The 21,776-nt window shown below is 52.5% G+C and overlaps 2 protein-coding genes across 3 annotated transcripts in view; both read right to left on the bottom strand.

Annotated features, from left to right (window-relative positions):
- The window catches only part of RUNX1 (RUNX family transcription factor 1), a 187,259-nt gene that overhangs the window by 5,427 nt on the left and 160,056 nt on the right, over positions 1-21,776 (bottom strand). For both annotated transcript variants that reach the window (XM_085560672.1, XM_085560666.1), the window contains one exon: positions 1,280-1,441. In XM_085560672.1, coding sequence (XP_085416798.1) covers positions 1,280-1,441 — 162 coding nt within the window. The remainder of the gene's footprint in view (positions 1-1,279; positions 1,442-21,776) is intronic.
- LOC146768852 (uncharacterized) lies at positions 1,462-9,552 on the bottom strand. The gene is made up of 2 exons (XM_085560702.1): positions 9,414-9,552; positions 1,462-9,370 (listed from the first exon to the last, which is right to left on the bottom strand). The coding sequence occupies exon 2, from the start codon at positions 5,822-5,824 to the stop codon at positions 4,802-4,804; it is 1,023 nt and encodes a 340-aa protein (XP_085416828.1). The 5' UTR covers positions 5,825-9,370; positions 9,414-9,552; the 3' UTR covers positions 1,462-4,801.

The following is a 21,776-nucleotide window of genomic DNA, read 5'->3' as shown; positions in this document are numbered from 1 at the left end:
TCTCTCCCTACACCTTCAAAGTGCTGCTTTTCTTCCTTTTCCTTCTTTTTTGGCAATTCTCTGTTGGGCTCCCAACCCCAGGAGCAGCCTGGGGTAGTGGAAAGTGGGGGTGGGAATGGGATGGGTTTGAGGTTCCTCCCACCCCAAACCAGTTTGGGATTCCGGCTGGGAATTCCCTCCTGGAAAGGGCGGCCCAGGGAGGGGGTGGAGGTGACCAGGGAAGGGCTGGAGGTGGCACTGAGTGCTCTGGGCTGGGGACAAGCTGGGACTCGATGACCTCTGAGATCTTTCCCAGCCCAGTCTGTGACTGGTTTCTCAATTACAGCTCATTATTCTAATTCTCTATTTCTCTGCTCTTCCCACAAATCCCCCAAAACGTTGGAATGAGCTTTGCCCAGAGAGCCCCGGAGGGCCAGGGCAGCACCTGGGCCACCAGTTTGTCACCAGGGAAGAGTCCCTTGGGCATGGAAGGCCCAGGGATGGGGACAGGGCCACCAGTTTGTCACCAGAGAAGGTCCCCTTGGGTGGAGAATCCAGGGTTGGGGACAGGGTCACCAATTTGTCACCAGAGAAGCTCCCCTTGGTATGGGGGCAGCAGGGGTAGGGACATGACAATTTGCCACCGGGGAAGTGTCTCATTGTCCTGGAAAGTCCAGAGGTGGGAACAAGGCCACCAGTTTTCCACCAGGGAAGATCCTCTTGGGGTGGAGAATCCAGAGGTGCGGACAGGGTCACCAATTTGTTACCGGGGGAGTGTTCCTTTGTCATGGAGAATCCAGGGTTGGGGACAGGGCCACCATTTTGTCACCAGAGAAGGTCCCCTTGGTATGGGGGTGGCAGGGGTGACGACAGGGCCACCAGTTTGTCACCAGGGAAGGTCCCTTCGTCATGGAGAGCCCAGGGGCGGGGACAGGGCCATCAATGGGCACGGGGGAGTGTCCCTTTGTCATGGAGAATCCAGGGTTGGGGACAAAACCACCAGTTTGTCACCAGAGAAGATCCCCTTGGCATAAGGGCAGCAGGGGCAGGGACAGAGCCACCAGTTTGTCACCAGGGAAGTGTCTCTTTGTCCTGGAGAGCCCAGAAGTGGGAACAAGGCCACCAGTTTTCCACCAGGGAAGGTCCCCTTGGTATGGGGGTGGCAGGGGTGAGGACAGGGCCACCAGTTTGTCACCAGGGAAGGTCCCTTCGTCATGGAGAGCCCAGGGGTGAGGACAGGGCCATCAACGGGCACGGGGGAGTGTCCCTTTGTCGCGCAGGGCCCGGGCGGTGTCCTCACCTGAGAGGCGGCTGGAGAGCTCGGCCGTGAGCGAGCTCATGCCGCCGGCCCGGCCAGGTGAGATGGGCGTGGCCGGGTGCACGGCGGGCGCGGCGATGGAGCCCAGGTACTGGTAGGACTGGTCGTAGGACCAGGGCGGCGAGGGCTGCACCTGCCGGGAGTCTGCAAGCACAAACACCACAGCTGAGGCTTTCATTGTATTTTGTTTTATTTTATTTTATTTTATTGTATTTTATTTTATTTTATTTTATTTTATTTTTTTTTAATTTTATTTTATTTTATTATTTTATTTTATTTTTTTTATTTTATTTTTGTTTTATTTTTGTTTTATATTACTTCATTTTACTTTATATTATTTTATTATTTTATTTTATTTTGTTTTAAACTTATTTTATTTTATTTTATTTTATTTTACTTTATTTTTATTTTATTTTATTTTATTTTATTTTATTTTATTTTATTTTATTTTATCTTATTTTATTTTATTTTATTTTATTTTATTTTATTTTATTTTATTTTATTTTATTTTATTTTAATATTATTTTATTTTATTTTATTTTTTATTTTATTTTATTATTTTTTTCCCTTGTGAAGCTTTTTTGCTTTATCCCTTTAATACCCGTAGGAAAAACTACACACGCAATTACACACAGAATCATTCGGTTGAACGAGACCCTGAAGTCCAACCCATGCCCTAACACCAGAGAAGAAGCGAGGGAAAACCCGATTCAAATTTCCAAGGGGAAAACTCCTCCTCACTCTTTGGGGCTGTGTGTTCACTGCTCTTTTAGCCAAAAATTGTCACGGAGACCCCAAATCCCACCCAGTGCCACCCCTGCCATGGCAGGGACACCTCCCACTGTGCCAGGCTGCTCCAGCCCCAGTGTCCAACCTGGCCTTGGGCACTGCCAGGGATCCAGGGGAATGTGGGAATTCCATCCCAGCCCTGCCCACCCTGCCAGGGAACAATTCCCAATTCCCAATCTCCCATCCATCCCTGCCCTCTGGCAGTGGGAGCCATTCCCCCCTTGTCCCTGCAGTTCCTGGGGGATGCAGACTCTAAAAAACTCGATAAAACTCTCTAAAACTCTCTAAAAGTCTCTAAAACTCTATAAAACTCTATTATTTTTTTGGCCACAGGACCAGTTTGGAATCAGAGAAGTCCCAAAAGGAGTTGCTCCAAATCAGTTGCCTCAACTCTTTCCTGCTTGTTTCATTTTGCAGGTGAAGCTGGGATTTTGAAATATCTCATTTTTCTATAAATCAAAGCAATCAGTTTCCTCTCCCTTTTACCCACCCAAATTTTTCCCCCTATTTTTAGTAAAATATTTTGGATTTTCTTCAGCTTTAAGAGCATCCTCCTGCAGCTCCTTTAAGACAATTGCCTTTGATGAAAAAAACCCAAATGCTGGAAAATCTGCATGCAGATAAAACTGATACCAGCAAGGAAGGGAAATTTCCCAAGTCTGAGATGAGGACTTTGATCTCCCATCTGGAAAATTTTTTTTTGTTGTTCTTTAAGGAGATGAGTTTTACATTTTGTTTGTCCCGTCTGTTTACAAGGCAGGATTTATACAAAACCCCCGAAAAGCCACTGGTGAAGCTGCAGGTTGAGGTTAGATTTTTCTGCTGAGGAACATGTTCAAATTCAGATATTATTAATATTTGATTTTTTTTTTTTTCAGGCAGCCTTCCTTCAAAATAAAATCCGTTGAGTCATGCTGGTAAAAAAGCAACATCCAGCTACATGGAATGGGCTTTAGGAGGAACAAGAAGAGCATGAAACCAGTTGTGTTCGGAATTGCAGCATCACCTGGTTGTTAATTTATGGTCAGAGCTCATTAAAGGTTGTTAATTAATGGTCAGAGTTAATTAAATGGTGCAGGGAGGGAATCAAATCTCTGGGGGGAGCATTAAAATAAACACCCCAATAAAAGAACACCCCCAGAGCGAGCCAGGGCCGGGGTGACACGGCAGCATTCGGGTAATCCAGACACTGCTCCCGAATTTCAGCGGTTCCATGGATTTCAGGATTGCTCCCGAATTTCAGCAGGCAGCCTGTGGATTTCAGGATTGCTCCCGAATTTCAGCGGTTCCATGGATTTCAGGATTGCTCCCGAATTTCAGCGGTTCCATGGATTTCAGGATTGCTCCCGAATTTCAGCGGTTCCATGGGTTTCAGGATTGCTCCCGAATTTCAGCAGGCTCCATGGGTTTCAGGATTGCTCCCGAATTTCAGCAGGCAGCCCATGGATTTCAGGATTGCTCCCAAATTTCAGCAGGCAGCACATGGATTTCAGGATTGCTCCCAAATTTCAGCAGGCAGCACATGGATTTCAGGATTGCTCCCAAATTTCAGCAGGCTCCATGGATTTCCGGATTGATCCCGAGTTCTGGAATCCCAGGGCCAGAATTCCAATGGGAATCCCAGCCGGGGGATGGAAGGTGCCCCATGCCCGGGGAGCCCTGGCTGAGCTCTGCCACGGGTGCCTCTGTCACCCCCATTCCCAGGGCTCTGCTCAGCTGCAGCCTGGAATCCCAGCATCCCTGAATCCCAGAATCATGGAATCCCAAAATCCCTGAATCCCAGAATTACAGAATCCCGGAATCCCTGAATCATGGAATCTCAGAATCCCTGAATCATGGAATCTCTGTCTTCCAGAATCCCAGAATCATGGACTCTCCAAATCATAGAATCCCAGAATTCTAAAATCCTGGTATCTCGGAATTCCAGAATTCAAGAATCCTGGAATCCCAGATTCCTGGAATCCCAGAATCTGGAATCCCGGAATCCCCAAATCCCTGAATCCTGGAATACCAGAATCCAAACATCCCTGAATCCCAGAATAATGGAATCCAGGAATCCTGGAATCCCAGAATCCCTGAATCCCTAATTACAGAATCCTGGATTCCAGAATCTCAGAATCATGGAATCTTGGAATTCCAGAATCCGAGAATAATGGAACCCCAGAATCCTGGAATCCCAGAATCCTGAAATCCCTGAATTCTGGAATCCCAGAATACTGAAATCCCAGAATCCTGAAATTCCTGAATTCTGGAATCCCAGAATAATAGAATCCCAGAATCCCGGAATCCTAGAATCTTGGAATCCCGGAATCCTAGAATCTTGGAATCCCAGAATCCTGGAATCTTAGAATCTCATAAACCAAGAATCCCAGAATCTTGCAATTCCAGAATCCTGAAATCCTGGAATCCCAGAACACCAGAATCCCAAAACGGCACAATCCCAGAACCTCATGGACAGCAGTAAGAAGACGCGTGACAAGATGGAAAAACCAGGATTTGCCACAGATTTAGGGAGCCCTGAGGGACGAGTGGGTTTAAATCCCATTCTGTCCTTTAGTGCCCCTGGAATGGGCACCCCAGGGTGGGGGAGGCTGGAGGGAGCCCAGGGGGCACCGGTGCCACCCCTGGGCCACCCGGAGCCCAGGGCATGGATTGAGGATATTTGGGAATGTCCCAGGGAGGAGCCTCCAGCCCCTCTCTGGGCTCTGTTCCAGCTCAGTCCCTGCCCAGGGCAGAAGTTGTGCCTCCTGTGCAGGGAATTGCTGGGCTCAGCCCCTGCCCGGGGCTCTGGGGCTGCTCTGACCTCCTGCACACAGGGACAGACAGACAGGGACACAGGGACAGACTGGGACAGACTGGGACAGACTGGGACACACTGGGACAGACTGGGACAGACACACAGGGACAGACTGGGACAGACTGGGACAGACTGGGACAGACTGGGACACACAGGGACAGACTGGGACAGACTGGGACAGACTGGGACAGACTGGGACACACAGGGACACACAGGGACAGACTGGGACAGACTGGGACACAGGGACAGACTGGGACAGACTGGGACACACTGGGACAGACTGGGACACACAGACTGGGACAGACAGGGACAGACTGGGACACACAGGGACACACAGGGACACACAGGGACACACAGGGACAGACTGGGACACACAGGGACAGACTGGGACAGACAGACAGGGACACACAGGGACACACAGGGACACACAGGGACAGACTGGGACAGACTGGGACACACAGGGACAGACTGGGACAGACTGGGACAGACAGACAGGGACACACAGGGACACAGGGACAGACTGGGACAGCCAGGGACAGACTGGGACACACTGGGACAGACTGGGACACACAGGGATAGCCAGGGACACTCAGGGACACACAGGGACACCCAGGGCTCAGCCCCTCTCCCTGGGCTCTCTCCAGGCTGAGCAGCCCCAGCTCCCTCAGCCTTTCCTGGGCTGGAGCTGCTCCAGGCCCTTGCTCAGCTCCAGGAGCTCCTGGCCCTGCTGTGCTGAGGAGCCAGAGCTGGGCACAGCACCCAGAGGTGCCCCAGGGCTGGGCACAGCACCCAGAGGTGCCCCCAGGGCTGGGCACAGCACCCAGAGGTGCCCCCAGGGCCGGGCACAGCACCCAGAGGTGCCCCCAGGGCTGGGCACAGGGCAGGGTCACCCCTGACCCGCTGGCAATGCCCATCCCAATGCTCCCCAGAAAGGAAAACATCAGTGCACAAAAGCTGCATCTTGACTAAAAATCAAATAATGAACCGAAATCTCCGTAAGAATGTCCACAAAAATCCTGGAAGCACCTGACCCGCCCCATCCATTTCCTGTTATCCTGACCCCTGGGGTCCCTCCAGCAATGCCAGCAGCCCCAGAGACCCCCTTTATTAATCTCCTCATCCCATTAAGTCTTTCTTAAGTGAAGGTTCAAACAACCAATCAATTTTCTGTCTTGGTACCTGCATTCCCAAGCCCTGAACTCGCTCTTAAAGATTCCCTTTTTGCCATCAGCCTGGTTAAGGAGCTGCACTCTGCTGAGGGATGTTAATATAGTGAATTATAGATGTACACACGTGAAAGCAGGTTGTGCTGATAACCCCAGGCATCACCCTCCCAGTTATTTTCAATAAAAAGTGGAGAAAAGCACCCCTGGAATTGTATTTCTAGGGCCCAATTTCAGTACCAAGAGGCAAACCCAGCTCCCAGTAAAGTTTGCATTTCCAGCTGCTGGATCAAGGGCCTCAAACGATATTTTATTTTGAGGATATCTGCTTTCCTTCAGCTTTCAAGTTTCCCAAAATTAAACTGGAATGAGTTGGAATTGAACACGCACAAAAAAAGGCAACAAAGTCTTTCCTGCTTTCCAAACAAAGAGGGCTCAGGAGCTGGGAGCTTGGCACGGGGAACTAAGTGGTTGAAGTTAATCTGGTGAAAATCTGCTGCAAATAAACGCGACTTGCTTCCCAACTTGGAATATCTGTGAAGAGATTTCCAGGCAGAGCTACTTCAACACAAATAACCTAAAGAGTTTTGGGTCCACGCAGTTTTCAAGCCAAACAGGATCCCCCAAACCATTGAAAAGCAGCTCAAGACAACACAAAACCAGGGAAGTTGATGCCCGGTCCTCCCAGCGCTTCTCCCGCTTGCGATTACTTTCCATTTCTGCTTTTTATGGTGTGAGAAAACGCATTTCAAACATGAAAACAGTTATTAATTGCACCCAACCCCTGCAGGGCCAGAATTATGGTGCAATAATTCACACCTCTGTGCAGTCACGAGCTCTCCCGTCCCCTTCCCTCCCTCCTAACACCCCATTAAGCGCCGACTCTTGAACCATCTTTCGTGCCTCGTCTTGTTTTATTGCCCCGAAATCGCGGCGCTCTCCGGGCGCCCGGCAGCTGTAATTAACAGCTGTAATTAACCCCGTGCAGATGTTGCGCAACCTTTAACGATTTAACCAAGGAGGGAGGGACGGGGTGGAAAAAGAACTACCGAGAGCGGGTCTCTCCTTAGCGGGGTGCTGGCGCTGGTTCCCCGGCTGTTCCCCGGCTTTTCCCTGGCTTTTTCCCGGCTGCTTTCCCAGCTATTTCCCGGTTATTTCCCGGCTGTTTCCCGGCTGTTTCCCGGCTGCTTTCCCAGCTACTTCCCGGTTATTTCCCGGTTGCTTTCCCAGCTATTTCCCGACTATTTCCCGGCTGTTTTCCCGGCTATTTCCCGGTTGTTTTCCCGGCTGTTTCCCCAGATGTTTCCCTGCTGTTTCCTGGCTGTTTTCCTGGCTGTTTTCCCGGTTGTTTCCCGGCTGTTTCCCGGCTGTTTTCCCAGCTATTTCCCGGCTGTTTTCCCAGCTATTTCCCGGCTGTTTTCCCAGCTATTTCCCGGCTGTTTTCCCAGCTTTTTCCCGGCTGTTTCCCCAGATGTTTCCCCAGATGTTGGCGGTCCCAGCTGTGCCCGCAGGGCAGTTACGCGCTGTGGCCGCTGGGTGGCGCTGGCGCTCCAGGCACCGCCGGTCCCTCGGAGCTCCCGGACCCTCCTGAACCCCCAAAACTGCCCCTGAACCCCCAAAACTGCCCCTGAACCCCCAGAACTGCCCCTGAACCCCCCAAATCCCCGAGCTGCACCTTCTCCCAGCCCTCGCAGCGCTCTGGGAACGGCTCCTGCTTGTTCCCAACCGCGAATTGCCTAAAAATGCGTCCCTGCGGCTCAGCGCACTCTGGGTGTCCAAGAGAGGGAAGCACAGGAGGGGGCATGGAATGATGGAATATCCTGAGTGGGATAAACCCACCAGGATCCCCCAGTGCCAGCCCTGCCCTGCCCAGAGCCCACCAACCCCACCCTGGGCATCCCTGGCAGCGCTGCCCAAAGGCTCCTGCAGCTCTGGCAGCCTCGGGGCCGTGCCCATTCCCTGGGCAGTGCCAGCACCTCTGGGGAAGAGCCTTTCCCTAAAATCCAACCTAAACACCTCCTGGGCCAGCTCCAGCTACTCCCTGGGTGCTGTCCCTGTGCCAGGAGCAGAGATCAGAGCTATTCCTTGGCATGAACTGCAATCCCAGTGAGTCTCCCCTCAGTCTCCTTTTCTCCAGATGAAAATCTTTGGATTTTGAGCAATCCAAATCCCCTCAGCCTGTCCTTGGATGGCCCCTGCGGGCCCTTCCCCATCCTCGCAGCCCCACACCCAGGTGGATCTGCCCAGACCCGGAGCCATCCCTGCCCAGCAGGACCTGCCCGGGGAAGGGGGACAAACAAACACCTACCAGGGACAGGAGCTTTTCCTTTTCCTTTTCCTTTTCCTTTTCCTTTTCCTTTTCCTTTTCCTTTTCCTTTTCCTTTTCCTTTTCCTTTTCCTTTTCCTTTTCCTTTCCCTTTCCCTTTCCCTTTCCCTTTCCCTTTCCCTTTCCTCGGTGTGGCACAGAGCAGAGTTTGGCTCCAAAGCTGTAATTGATAGCCCAGGACAAAGTGCAGAGTAACCCGATCCACTGAGCGGTGTCGGTGCTCAGGGCAGGGGGATGCAAAGAGGAGATTTAAGGTCCCTTCCAAGCCGAACCATCCTGTGCTTTTAGGAACTTCCTTCACACCTCACAAGATGAAGGCTCAAGGCCCCTGCCAAAAGCACAGCACAGCTCCTGAGCTCTCACAGGACACTGCCTGGAAAACTGCCCCAAAGCACCGAGGATGTAGAAATCTCTGGGACACAGAAAGTCCTGGGATGGTAATTCCATGTGATTCTGTTTTGGAGGGGGCACAATGGAAGGCACACCTCATGGAATCACAAAATCTCACACTGGTTTGGGTTGGGAAGGACATCAAATCCCACCCCGTGCCACCCCTGCCATGGCAGGGACACCTCCCACTGTCCCAGGCTGCTCCAAGCCTTGTGTCCAACCTGGCCCTGGGCACTGCCAGGGATGGAGAATCCACAACTTCTCTTGGAAAAATGAAAGGATCCCTACAAAAACAGTGTCACCCTGTCAGCCCCAGGAAACCACAAATCAGCGATTTTCAGTGGGTGATGATTCATAAACCCCAGGTCAGATTTTTCCTCGAGGCCACAGCAAAAACCCCCTCCCTATTTCAATCTAACAAACCAACCAAGCACACCGCCCTGGCTGAAAGGAAACCCCCACAGGATTTTTATATCCTGACCAGAAAATGCCGCGTTAAAAGCTCCAAACCCAAAGCAGGGAACAGATCCCGGAGCAGCCGGGGGCTGCCAGGGAATCCTGGATGTGGCTGAGCTCCGCTGCTGCCTTCATCCTCCTCTCATTCCCACCTTCATCCTCCTCTCATTCCCTTCATCCTGCTTTCATTCCAACCTTCATCCTCCTCTCATTCCCTTCATCCTCCTCTCATTCCCACCTTCATCTTTCTGTCATTCCCACCTTCATCCTCCTCTCATTCCCACCTTTATCCCCCTCTCATTCCCTTCATCAGTTTCTGATTCCCACCTTCATCCTCCTCTCATTCCCTTCATCCTCCTTTCATTCCAACCTTCATCCCCCTCTCACTGCTGCCTTCCTCCCCCTCTCATTCCCACCTTTATCCTCCTCCCATTCCCACATTCATCCCCACCTTCATCCACCTCTCATTCCCATCTTCATCCTCTCATTCCAACCTTCATCCACCTCTTATTCCCACCTTCCTCCTCCTCTCATTCCCTTCATCCTCCTCTCATTCCTACCTTCCTCCTCCTCTCATTCCCACCTTCCTCCTCCTCTCATTCCCTTCATCCTCCTCTCATTTCCACCTTCCTCCTCATTCCCACCTTCCTCCTCCTCTCATTCCCTTCATCCTCCTCTCATTCCCTTCCTCCTCCTCTCATTCCCACCTTCCTCCCCCTTTCATTCCCTCCTCCCCCTCTCATTCCCACCTCCGTCCCTCGCTTTCCTGCCTCCCAGACCCCGCTGCCGGCTCCCAAGGAGCCTCCCTGCCCCGAGCACCTCCTGCGGGCGATTTCTGCAGCGCTGAGCACTGAATTATTCTCTATTTCTGTCCCTGCAAATCCCTCAGCCCATCCCCGCCGCGGCATTGCGAAATCGCCGCTGCCAGCCTTTTCTCGGGCGGGTTGCGCCGATTTCTGTCCCTCACACGCAGCAAAGGCCGAAAGTGGCTCCGGAATTGCGGCCGGGAGCGGGGCAGGGGCGGCTGGCAGCGGGCACGGCCGGGAGCAGCTCGGGGCTGGCACAGCCCGGGCAGCCCAGAGCATTGCCCTGGCTCCTGGATCGCCCCAAAGGCTTTTCTGAGCCCCCAGATTTGTCCCCATCCCCCTTCCACCGGTGCCATTTGCTCATCTTTCCAAAGGGAAACTTTATTTTTTTTTTTCCTGGTGTCACTTCCCTCGCAGCGTGAGGCAAGGATCGCTCCTGACTGGGCTTGTTCATTCACAGAGGTGTCTTGCCCAATCGAGGAAATGACCTGTGAGCGCAGAAATACTCCGTGTACTTTGGAGCTCGGCAGAAAGATGCCAAAAATTTCCAGTTCGGCCTTTCCTCCTTCCCTGCCATCACCTGGCTCCTGCCTCTGCCTCTCTCCCCGCTCCTTTTCCTGCCCCGGCAGCTCCAGGCGGAGCAGTGGGAGGCACAAAAGATCGGGAAATGATGTGGAATGATTCCGACCTCCTCTCCCTCAGAAGCCAGGCATCCAAAATGACTCAACCTCCCTCTCCCTCCCTCCCTCCCTCCCTCGGGACGCAGCAAATCCCCGGCGCAGCGGGCAAGGTGCGGCAGCCGAAGCAATTAGTCATTAGCAGAAATAAGGGGGACTTTCCAAAAAGCCGAGTCCATCCCGGGCAGGGCAGCGGCCGCACAAGGCTGGCATTCTCGGAGCTGGAAAATTACCGAGCGAACTGTAAAATTCCACCAGCGGCTCCTTTTGCCCCTTTTATTTTTTACCCTTTTTGGGGGGTGTTCGCCCTCCCGGTGCCAGGCTGCGGCACCGCGCGGAGCCACCCGCGGGGATGTTTTGCCAGGGTTTCTCCTTCCCGTGGGGATTTCCAGGAGAGGAGCTTTCCCTGCTCTCTCCGAAGCCCCTCGGAGGCTGCGGACAGGCGACAGGAGCTGTCCTGGCTGAGAGTGACGGGGACAGACGCGTGGCTGGAGGGGCTGGGCTGGGAGAGGCTCCCAAATCCCCGGCTGTTCCCTGGGAGAGGGATCTTTGGCAGGGACCTCCCGCCTCAGTGTTTGCTTTGCCTTTATTTCACTGCTCCTGGAGTTTTGAAAAGGCTGGAGGGGTCTTGGAGCCTCTAAAAGACCTCTGGGATGGGGGAGTGAGGGAGTTTCGCTGTGGCATCACCTCCTGAGATGAAGCAGGCAAACATCAGCCTCAAGCAGAAACCTTTCAAACCAGGAGGCTGAGAGGCTCTTCTAGCTCTGCTGCTGAAGATTTTTTTTATTTATTTATTTTTTTCCCCCAGATTTTCTTTAGAAAGAGCTGCCAGGGAAGGAGGAAAACCAAAGGTGTGCATCCCAAAGGGTATTTTTTTAAAAAAACTCCTTCAGTCTCCTCACATCCACGTCAAGAAAGTTGGTGCTGCAGTGATAGCAAGATATTTGGAGATGATCTGGAAGGCAGCAGGAGAAAGCTGCTGTGGGTATTTTGGGGATAAAGGACGGTGTGTTTATATAGATAATGTTTATTCCTCAAGCTTAATGGTGCCTCAAGGAGCTGCTCAGAGCTTTACACGCAGCGTGCACCCCAAAGAAAGCAGCAGCATCCCCCTAAAACCCCCTGCGAGCGCCAGAAGCGGGAAGTGCGGCCAGCCCCGAGCTGCGAAAATTGAGATTTCACAATCGCGGCTGCTGCCCTAGCAGGTCGCCGCATAAAGTGCTCAGTCAAACATAAAAAAAACCAAAAAACCATCTCTCTCCTCCTCCTGGGCCGGCGTCAGCGCTGCGGGGAGAGCGGGATGGGCCCTGCTGACAGCCCGCCTTGGGAAGAGGAGTTTTGCGAATTAAGGATGAATTGTTCTTTGTCTCGCAGGTGTGAGTCAGCCCGGAGAGCTGCAGGTATTTGTTCAAGAGGGAGACTCCGTCCCACCCCCATCCTCCCCTTCCCTCCCTCCCTCCCCGCTCCGGCGAGGAATGAAAAAAAAAGAATTCAGCCTTGACCTTGCCCTGCTGCGCTGCCCGGGAGGAGCCGCCAGACTCGGTGTCGCTGCCGGGTCCTGCCCTAGCGGAGCTTGTCCCCAAGCCCAGACGGCCAGCGGGAATTCAGGGACACGGCCCGGGGATGGCGGGGGCGGCTGATGCCACCCCTGGCCCCGCTGTGCCCTCCCGGCAGCGGACACCGCGCCCTGCGCCGGGAGGGCACCGGGTGCTTGGTGACTGCCCGGGGACAAGGGGATGGCAGCTCCTGGAGCAGTCACTGCTCCCTTGTCCCCATAAATCCATAGGAACAAATCCAACCTTGGTGACTGCCCGGGGACAAGGGGATGGCAGCTCCTGGAGCAGTCACTGCTCCCTTGTCCCCATAAATCCATAGGAACAAACCCAACCTTGGTGTCCTGCACGGGGACAAGGGGATGGCAGCTCCTGGAGCGCTCACTCTTGTCCCTTATTGTCCCCATAAATCCTCAGGGAGAAATCCAACCTGCACAGGGACAAGGGGATGGCAGCTCCTGGAGTGGCCACTGCTCCCTTGTTGTCTCCATAAATCCTCAGGGAGAAATCCAACCTTGGTGATTGCACAGGGACAAGGGGATGGCAGCCCCTGGAGTGCTCACTGCTCCTTTGTCCCCAAAAATCCAGAGGGAGAAATCCAACCTGCACAGGGACAAGGGGATGGCAGCTCCTGGAGCGCTCACTGCTCCCTTGTTGTCTCCATAAATCCTCAGAGAGAAATCCAACCTGCATGGGGACAAGGGGATGGCAGCTCCTGGAGCTCTCACTCTTGTCCCTTGTTGTCCCCATAAATCCTCAGAGAGAAGTCCAACCTGCATGGGGACAAGGGGATGGCAGCTCCTGGAGCTCTCACTCTTGTCCCTTGTTGTCCCCATAAATCCTCAGAGGTCCAACCTGCATGGGGACAAGGGGATGGAAGCTCCTGGAGCGCTCACTGCTCCCTTGTTTTCCCCATAAATCCTCAGAGGTCCAACCTGCACAGGGACAAGGAGATGGAAGCTCCTGGTGTGGTCACTGCTCCCTTGTTTTCCCCATAAATCCTCAGGGAGGAATCCAACCTTGGTGACTGCATGGGGAATCCCCTGTGGGAGCTTCCCCTGCTGCCAAACCCTGCCGGGTGCCACCTCCTGTGCCACCTCCTGTGCCACCTCCTGTGCCACCTCCAGGTGCCACCCGCTGCTCTCCCTGAGCTGCTCCAGCTCCAGGAATATCTCCCAGCTGATCAATTCCTTGATCCCCACGCTGCTCCCAGAGGAATTCCCAAAATCCTGCTTTTAGCTGGGGCACGGCGAGGGCAAGGCTGGGCTTCAGCTGAGTCCCAGCACGTGGGAATCACCTGGTGCCACCCCGGCAGGGAAGGTTCACCCCAAGCACAGCTCGGGGAGGTTCATTTCTCTGCTTTGTGCTGCTCTTCCTTGCCGTGCCGGGCTCAGGTGGGTGAGTGAGCAGGGCAGGGCAATCGTGCCCTGGGAACACAAATACTGCATCTGTAAATGGGGATCAAAGGGAATTTCGCTGACTCTGCTGCCCCAGCTCCCCGGGCAGCACCCAGCCCACCTGAGAGCTCCACTCCGGAGGTGTCGACCTCGGAGTTACCTGTCTAGACTGCAGATTGTGCTGCCAGCAGGGCAGAGCAGACACTTGTGGGGTTCAAGTTGTTTCAGCCTAAGGGAGACATCCCAGCCGAGCCAGGAGGGTGAATCACAGCCCGGGAACAGCTGTTTTCCTCCTCGATGGCAGAGATACCCGATGAGTGTGTCAGACACAGACACACAGTGAACACATGGCTGGAGCTCAGTGAACTGAGATCCCAGCCTGGATAGACCTCGGAAGTTCCTCTTTTCATGGGGTGAAGCAGGAATAAAGGAAATGGAGAGATGTTCCCTGAGCCAGCACCTGAGTCCCACTGAGTCACTGCTTGCAGAGATGTGGTTAAATCATGGAATGATGGAATATCCTGAGTGGGATAAACCCACCAGGATCATCAATCCCAGCCCAGACCCCCAAAATCCCACCCTGGGCATCCCTGGCAGCGCTGGCCAAAGGCTCCTGCAGCTCTGGCAGCCTCGGGGCCGTGCCCATTCCCTGGGCAGTGCCAGCACCTCTGGGGAAGAGCCTTTCCCTAAAACCCACCCTAAATCCCTCCTGCACATCTCCAGCCCTCCCTGGTGCTGTCCCTGTCCCAGGAGCTGTTCCCTGGGACAAGCTGCAATCCCACTGAAGTCTGACCTCAGCCCCCTCTGCTCCAGCTGGACAATCCAAATTGCCTCAACCTCTCCTCATGTGGCCCCTCCAGACCCTTCACCATCCTCATGTCCCTCATTTGGACACTCTGAGAGCTTTAAATCCTTCTTACATTAATCCTTCCTCTCCTGGGCAGGGCTTCCACAACCATGGGCTGGACCTGACCCTGCTGCTCCTGTGAGGGTGTCCTGATCCCCTGGAGCACAGCCCCAGACCTTAAAATTCATCTCATCCCACCCCTGCCATGGCAGGGACACCTCCCACTGTCCCAGGCTGCTCCAGCCCCAGTGTCCAACCTGGCCCTGGGCACTGCCAGGGATCCAGGGGCAGCCCCAGCTGCTCTGGGCAGTCACAGATTCCTGTCCCAGTAAAACATTCCCAGCTCTGGGTCTGCATTTCAAACAAACCCGAGGCTGGAAGCCCCTTGGATGTGTTACTCCCACTGCAAAAGCAACGCCTTCAAGGAAAGAATGGAACGAAGGAGCTTCTGCAGTTCACTGGGTGATAAATGGGTGAACCCAACGTGGCCCCAGGTGCCTCACGGGTTGCTCCTGATGCTGTGAATTAATTACTCCATATCCAAGTCCTTTGGCCTAAAGATAAACAAAAAGTCCTCATCAATCTCTTCTTTTCCACTTTCACTGCTCCCTGCTCTTTTCCAGCATGAAAGCAGTGGAAGAAAAACTTGCTCTCTGGAGCTTACAGTCATTTTATCCCCCACCAAACACTGACCTTGATGTGAACTAATTAGGATGGCAATAGATTATTAATACGAGTGGGTAAGGTGAAGTTTTGTCAGTATAAAAGAGGCCTTTGAAGATAACAGCCATTTCCACTCTCATGATGCCATCCCAAGTGCTCAGAAGAAAGCCTAGAAACTAATAAAGGAGAATTCATCCAGGGGCACCGAGTCACCCCCCAAACCCTTGTTCAGGATGGCAAACGAAAAATCTGCTTGGATTCTTTTAAACCCCTCACAGATCAGGATTAAAAACAACTTTTGGTAATGAGCAGATCTCTGATGATCTAAAGACACCGTGGCTCATTTGAGTGAGGAAGGAAGTGAAATATCAAATGCAACCTTCACACTTGAACAGCCGAGGTCACCTTGAGAGAAATGCTCCTGCATGAAGCCTCTCCCCAGAGTGCAGCTATGATTTCCGAGGGGAGCTGAGGTCCTCTCCACGTGTGTCAGAACTCAAAATGTCCCTCAGACATTTTTAGAGGTTCCAGGCCTTGGTCAGAAGCATTTTAGACCCTGGCAGGCAGCTGGAAACAGCTGGGATTTTGAGTTTGAGCCATGGGATGAGTTACCAACTTTGGAGGTGGAACAAGCAGCCACAAAGGGTTAGATGGGATAGTAAAAGTAGTTACAAAACAAAGGGGAAATTTTTTTTTAGTATTGTACAGGGGGGTTTTAACACCTGTCCAGGGGGGTTTTTACTTTGTACATGGGGGTCAGAAGTTCTAAGATGGAGGAAAGTGGGCTGATCCTGTTCTTCCTCCTTCTTCTTCCTTGCCTCCATATTCTTAGTGATGTTAGCACTCACAGATTGGTTTAGAGTAGAAAAGCACTTTGTAATATAGGTAGTAGGTATTGGGGAAAAACTGAAAACATGGAACATGTAATATATCATATAAAAGATAGCAGCAGCCCTAAACAAAGAGAGAGAAGAAGAAGACACAGTCAGAGAGGATGTCAGGGTGTGTGTGTGCCTCTGCCTGAGCTGTGAGCAAACCACAGCAGCCCCAGAAGAAAATCTTTTAGATAACTTGCAATAAACTGCCTTGAGATTGAACAACAAGAGGCTGCAGAGTTTGTTTTTTTTTAAAAGCACGAGTTAGAAGAGAGACTTTACCACCACACAAGACCCCTGGCCAAGCCCAAGGTTCTCACAGATGTGAACATCTCTGTACACCCAGCCTGACTTAGAGCCACGCACAGGTTGTGTTTGAAAAGGCAACTGAGGAATTCTGATCCAAAAAACAAAACCAAAAGCTTTGTTGAAAGCTCTCCTAAGGGATCTGCTGCCCAAAACTCCCAGGCTGATGTGAGGAGTTCTGCAGGACCCAGATGGAAAACGAGGCAAGGCCAGGAGTTCGTGCTGAGAGCCCCAGCTCAGCGCCTTGTCGGGGGCACTCAGGCCAGAAATCCATTTCAAGTCCCAAGGAAATGCTTCCCCTCCAAAATCCCTCAGCTGAGGAATGCAGCAGCTGCTTCCACCCCACTGGAGGCGACACAGGACCTGTCCCTGAGCCACCCTGGAGCAGAGGGGCTGGAAGGGCCCAGCTCAGGGGATGAGGGCGGGAGGAAGGCAAGGACTCATCCCCACCTCACAGCTGTGGGATGAGGGCACAGGACACGTGCTGGGTCCAGCTCAGCTGGAACATCTGCTCTGCTGGACACCTGGACATGTCCTTCTGCACTTCATGGACTGATGGACCATCCTGAGTGGGATAAACCCATCAGGATCATCAATCCCAGCCCAGACCCCCAAAATCCCACCCTGGGCATCCCTGGCAGCGCTGGCCAAAGGCTCCTGCAGGTCTGGCAGCCTCGGGGCCGTGCCCATTCCCTGGGCAGTGCCAGCACCTCTGGGGAAGAGCCTTTCCCTAAAACCCACCCTAAATCCCTCCTGCACAGCCCCAGCTGGTCCCTGGTGCTGTCCCAGCTCAGAACAAGCTGCTTCTAAAGCTGAAGGGGAAGGGAGCAGCAACTTGGAGGGTCCAAGTGCTTCTTTCGGGTGTTTCAGAAGGTGACAATAAGAAGAAAATCAAATCAACCCACACAAAATCCCTTCAGTGTCCTTCCAAAACAAGGTGCCAAAAGTGACAGCCCTGAAGAAGCAGGCAAAGGGCTGGGAATGCTCAGGGATCAGCAGAAATGCTCTGGACACAGACGCTGCCTCAGGCTGCCCCAAAAAGGGGATTCACCCGTCAGTGATGCTGGGAGGAGACCTGGGGGCAGCTGCTGATGTCCAAAGTCCTGGACATGTCCCTGGCCCTTCTCCTGGGCTTTTCCTGTGGGGAACCTGGGAAAACCAGACAGAATCCCCAAATCCCTGGGGCTGGAAAAGCTCTCCCAGCCCAGGGAGTCCCAGCGGGGCCCCATGCCCACCTTGTCCCCAGCCCAGAGCACTCAGTGCCACCTCCAGGGGACACCTGCAGGGATGGGCACTCCAAAGCTCCCTGGGCAGCCCCTGCCAGGGCCTGAGCACCCTTTCCATGGGGAAATTGCTGCTGCTGTCCCAGCTGAGCCTGCCCTGGCCCAGCCTGAGGCCGTTCCCTCTCCTCCTGTCCCTGTTCCTGGAGCAGAGCCCGACCCCCCGGCTGTCCCCTCCTGGCAGGAGCTGTGAGAGCCACAAGGTCCCCCTGAGCCTCCTTTGCTCCAGCTCAGCCCCTTCCAGCTCCCTCAGGAACTCTCCAGCCCCTTCCCAGCTCCCTCAGGAACTCTCCATTCCCTTCCCAGCTCCCTCAGGAACTCTCCATTCCCTTCCCAGCTCCCTCAGGAATTCTCCAGCCCCTTCCCAGCTCCCTCAGGAATTCTCCAGCCCCTTCCCAGCTCCCTCAGGAACTCTCCAGCCCCTTCCCAGCTCCCTCAGGAACTCTCCAGCCCCTTCCCAGCTCCCTCAGGAATTCTCCAGCCCCTTCCCAGCTCCCTCAGGAATTCTCCAGCCCCTTCCCAGCTCCCTCAGGAACTCTCCAGCCCCTTCCCAGCTCCCTCAGGAACTCTCCAGCCCCTTCCCAGCTCCCCCAGGAACTCTCCAGCCCCTTCCCAGCTCCGTTCCCTGCCCTGGACACGCTCCAGCCCCTCCAGGTCTCTCCTGCAGGACCAGAACTGGGCACAGCCCTGGAGGGACCTCATCTCACAGGGACAATCCCTGCTCCTGCTTCCCAAAATTTTGTGTCTTTCCATCCCTCTCCCGCTGCAGGTTTGTGTGCAGGGAGGTGTGAGCAGCAAGGGTGGGGTGAGGAATACCAGCGTGGAAGGAAAGTTGTAATCCTGCAGAGAAAAGAGGTGTCAACACATGTCAAACGTTGCAAAACGTCCCGGTGTGGAAGAAATTCAGTAATTCCCGGTATGAACCAACAAAGTGCTGTTGTTTTGCCAGGCTGAGGAAGATCTCTTTTCTGGAACAGGAAATGCTGGATGTTTTATACAAATAGAAGTTTCACTTTCTCTATTAAACAACTTCAAAACTGACCTTTAGATACCAAAGCCTGACCTTTAGCTACTAAAAACTTCTGGATTTGGAAAGTCCAGCTCGCTAAAATTGCTTCTTAAACACAACCCCACGACCAGCCTGTCTGCCCTGAAATATCCTGTGAAATCCTTGCTCTCCCTTAGCAATTAGGAGCCTCTGAAACATCAAAAAGTTTTTAGAAACTCAGCTGAACACATCTGAACTGCCCCAAATCTGCTGAGCAGAGCAGTTTTGGGCAGCTGTGGCAAGGAGAGTCATGGCTCTGAGTAAAAAGGAACTTTTCCCATTTCAGAAACGAGCTCAAAGCTAAACATAATCTTGATATGTAAGCAAATATTATTTAAATAGGGCTAAGAGCAAATATTTTTTTTATGTTTTATGTAAAAACCCAACGCAATGGCAAAAAACCAAGGTTACTGTTGATTAGATTGGTGATTTGGTCAGGATGGAAAATACTTCAAAAACTGAATTATTATTATTGAATTTAAATATTTTTTACATCTGCATTTCCACAATTAAAAAAACAAACCAGCAACATTTGGAAACGATTAGTTTGAATTCATGCACAATTATACATTTGCTGGTGCTGTTTTGCAGTTGTTGATATTTTGAGGCCTCCAGAGAAACAAAACAACACCAAAGAAAAAAACCAAAAACCAACTTTGTTTATTTGTGCAGCTCTTTCATCTGGTTCAATTAAGATGCTGCATTACTCATTTTTTCCCCTCCGTGATCCCAAAATGATTTTGGAGCTGCATTGGCACCTCCTGCCAGGGAATCAAACAGGAAAGGCTTCATCCCCTCATCCTCCAGTATGGGGATTTTTGAAGGAATTTGAGATGGGACTTTGGAGTTGTTTTAATTATATGATTTTTTTTTAAATCTTCTATATAGATAGGAAGGGTAAGTTTGGCTCACATATTTTCTGCATGGCTTAGAGGGTTGTAAGTCTTCTAATTACAAGACTTTTTAAAGATGTCTTGATTAATAAAAGACTGCTAGGAAGGATATTTATGTTTTTGACTTAGTGTTTAAATATTTAATCTTATGGATTCACAGTGTAAGCTTTCTTAGCTAATAATGTATAAAATTCCAGTTCTTTTTTTCTCCTTTCCTTTCCTTTCCTTTCCTTTCCTTTCCTTTCCTTTCCTTTCCTTTCCTTTCCTTTCCTTTCCTTTCCTTTCCTTTCCTTTCCTTTCCTTTCCTTTCCTTTCCTTTCCTTTCCTTTCCTTTCCTTTCCTTTCCTTTCCTTTCCTTTTTTGTTTACTTTTGTAACTATCTTTATGTTTTCTATCTCTTACACTCTAAACTTTCTTCTACTTAACGTGCCTCCGCTTCAAACTATAAACCCACATTCTGCCTTCCAGCACGTACGTTTGGAAGCCTTTTCCAAAGTCGGATCAAATCCTGTGTTTAATTCCAAGCTTTAGCTTCCAAGCCCTGAGAACTCCTGCATTTCGCACCCCAGCACTCCAGCAGCTCTGCCATCCTCTCCCTCTCTCTGAGCCAGCCTCAACTCCCAGGTAAGCCCAGCATGAGACACCAGGAGGCAAAACCAGACAAACACCCAGAAACGCTGGAAGGATTTGGGCCCCGAGGCAGAGATGCTGTTTGTGGAGGCTGGGGGAGCCAGCCCTGCTCGCCACGAGCCCAGCAGAGCTGGAGAGTGGCCACGGCTGGCCTGGGACGGGTTTGGAGATAACATCGAGCTCCGTCTGCCTTTCTCACCTCGGGGCTTCTCCTGGCTGCTCCAGCCGAGGCGGGCAGGCACGGGCAGAGGGAGCTTTGCCATCTGTCTCTGTGCCCATCCCTCATCTTCCTGCTGGAGACCACCCCAGCAAGGGCAGAGCCTCAGCTGGGCCAGCGAGGAGAGCAAAAAGTTGCATTTTGGTGGAATTTGGAGCTTTTCCATCTCATTGGGTGGAGGTGCCTCGCTCTCCTTTTTTCCTTCCTTACTTCTCTGCTCAAGAAGGTGTTTTGGGGCAAAGAATGGAGGCTGCAGCCAGAATGACACAGTCAGAGAATCCCAGGATCATCAAGGTTGGGAAAGATCTCCAAAATCATCCAGTCCCAGCTGTGCCCCATGCCCACCTTGTCCCCAGCCCAGAGCACTCAGTGCCACCTCCAGGGGACACCTGCAGGGATGGGCACTGCAAAGCTCCCTGGGCAGCCCCTGCCAGGGCCTGAGCACCCTTTCCATGGGGAAATTGCTGCTGCTGTCCCAGCTGAGCCTGCCCTGGCCCAGCCTGAGGCCGTTCCCTCTCCTCCTGTCCCTGTTCCTGGAGCAGAGCCCGACCCCCCGGCTGTCCCCTCCTGGCAGGAGCTGTGAGAGCCACAAGGTCCCCCTGAGCCTCCTTTGCTCCAGGCTCAGCCCCTTCCCAGCTCCCTCAGGAACCCTCCAGCCCCTTCCCAGCTCCCTCAGGAACCCTCCAGCCCCTTCCCAGCTCCCTCAGGAACTCTCCAGCCCCTTCCCAGCTCCCTCAGGAACTCTCCAGCCCCTTCCCAGCTCCCTCAGGAACTCTCCATTCCCTTCCCAGCTCCCTCAGGAACTCTCCATTCCCTTCCCAGCTCCCTCAGGAACTCTCCAGCCCCTTCCCAGCTCCCTCAGGAACTCTCCAGCCCCTTCCCAGCTCCCTCAGGAATTCTCCAGCCCCTTCCCATCTTCCCTACATGAACAGGTTAAATGGAAAAACCTGCCCAGGTCAGGTGTGCACCCCCTGCCTCCCTCTGCCACCAGCTCAGCACCAGGAATGACAAACCAGAAAGGGCAGGAAAAGGTTCTTAGCCATTCCAGCTTTCACAGGAGGCACCTCTAAGCCATGCGTGCTGCAGAGCTGGAGGACGAAGAGTGGCTGAAGGCAGAGCATGAGGGCAAGGATGAACAACCAAAGCAAATATCTGATATTTAATCTAAATCTACTCTCAGTCTGAAGCCGTTCCCCTTTGTCCTGTCACTCCATCCCTTATAAATGATCTCTCTCCATCTCTCCCTCAGGTGTCTACCCCAAAATATCCTCTGAAATTCTAGTCCTCCCTTAGCAATTCTGAACCTCTGGAACATCAGAAAGTTTTTAGAAACTCTGATATATTTTCCCACACAGAGAAGAGGGAT

This window comes from Lonchura striata, chromosome 1 (genome assembly GCF_050655825.1).
Source record: "Lonchura striata isolate lonStrDom1 chromosome 1, ASM5065582v1, whole genome shotgun sequence".
NCBI classification, from domain to species: Eukaryota; Metazoa; Chordata; class Aves; order Passeriformes; family Estrildidae; genus Lonchura; species Lonchura striata.
This window is presented reverse-complemented; position numbering and strand designations above follow the sequence as displayed.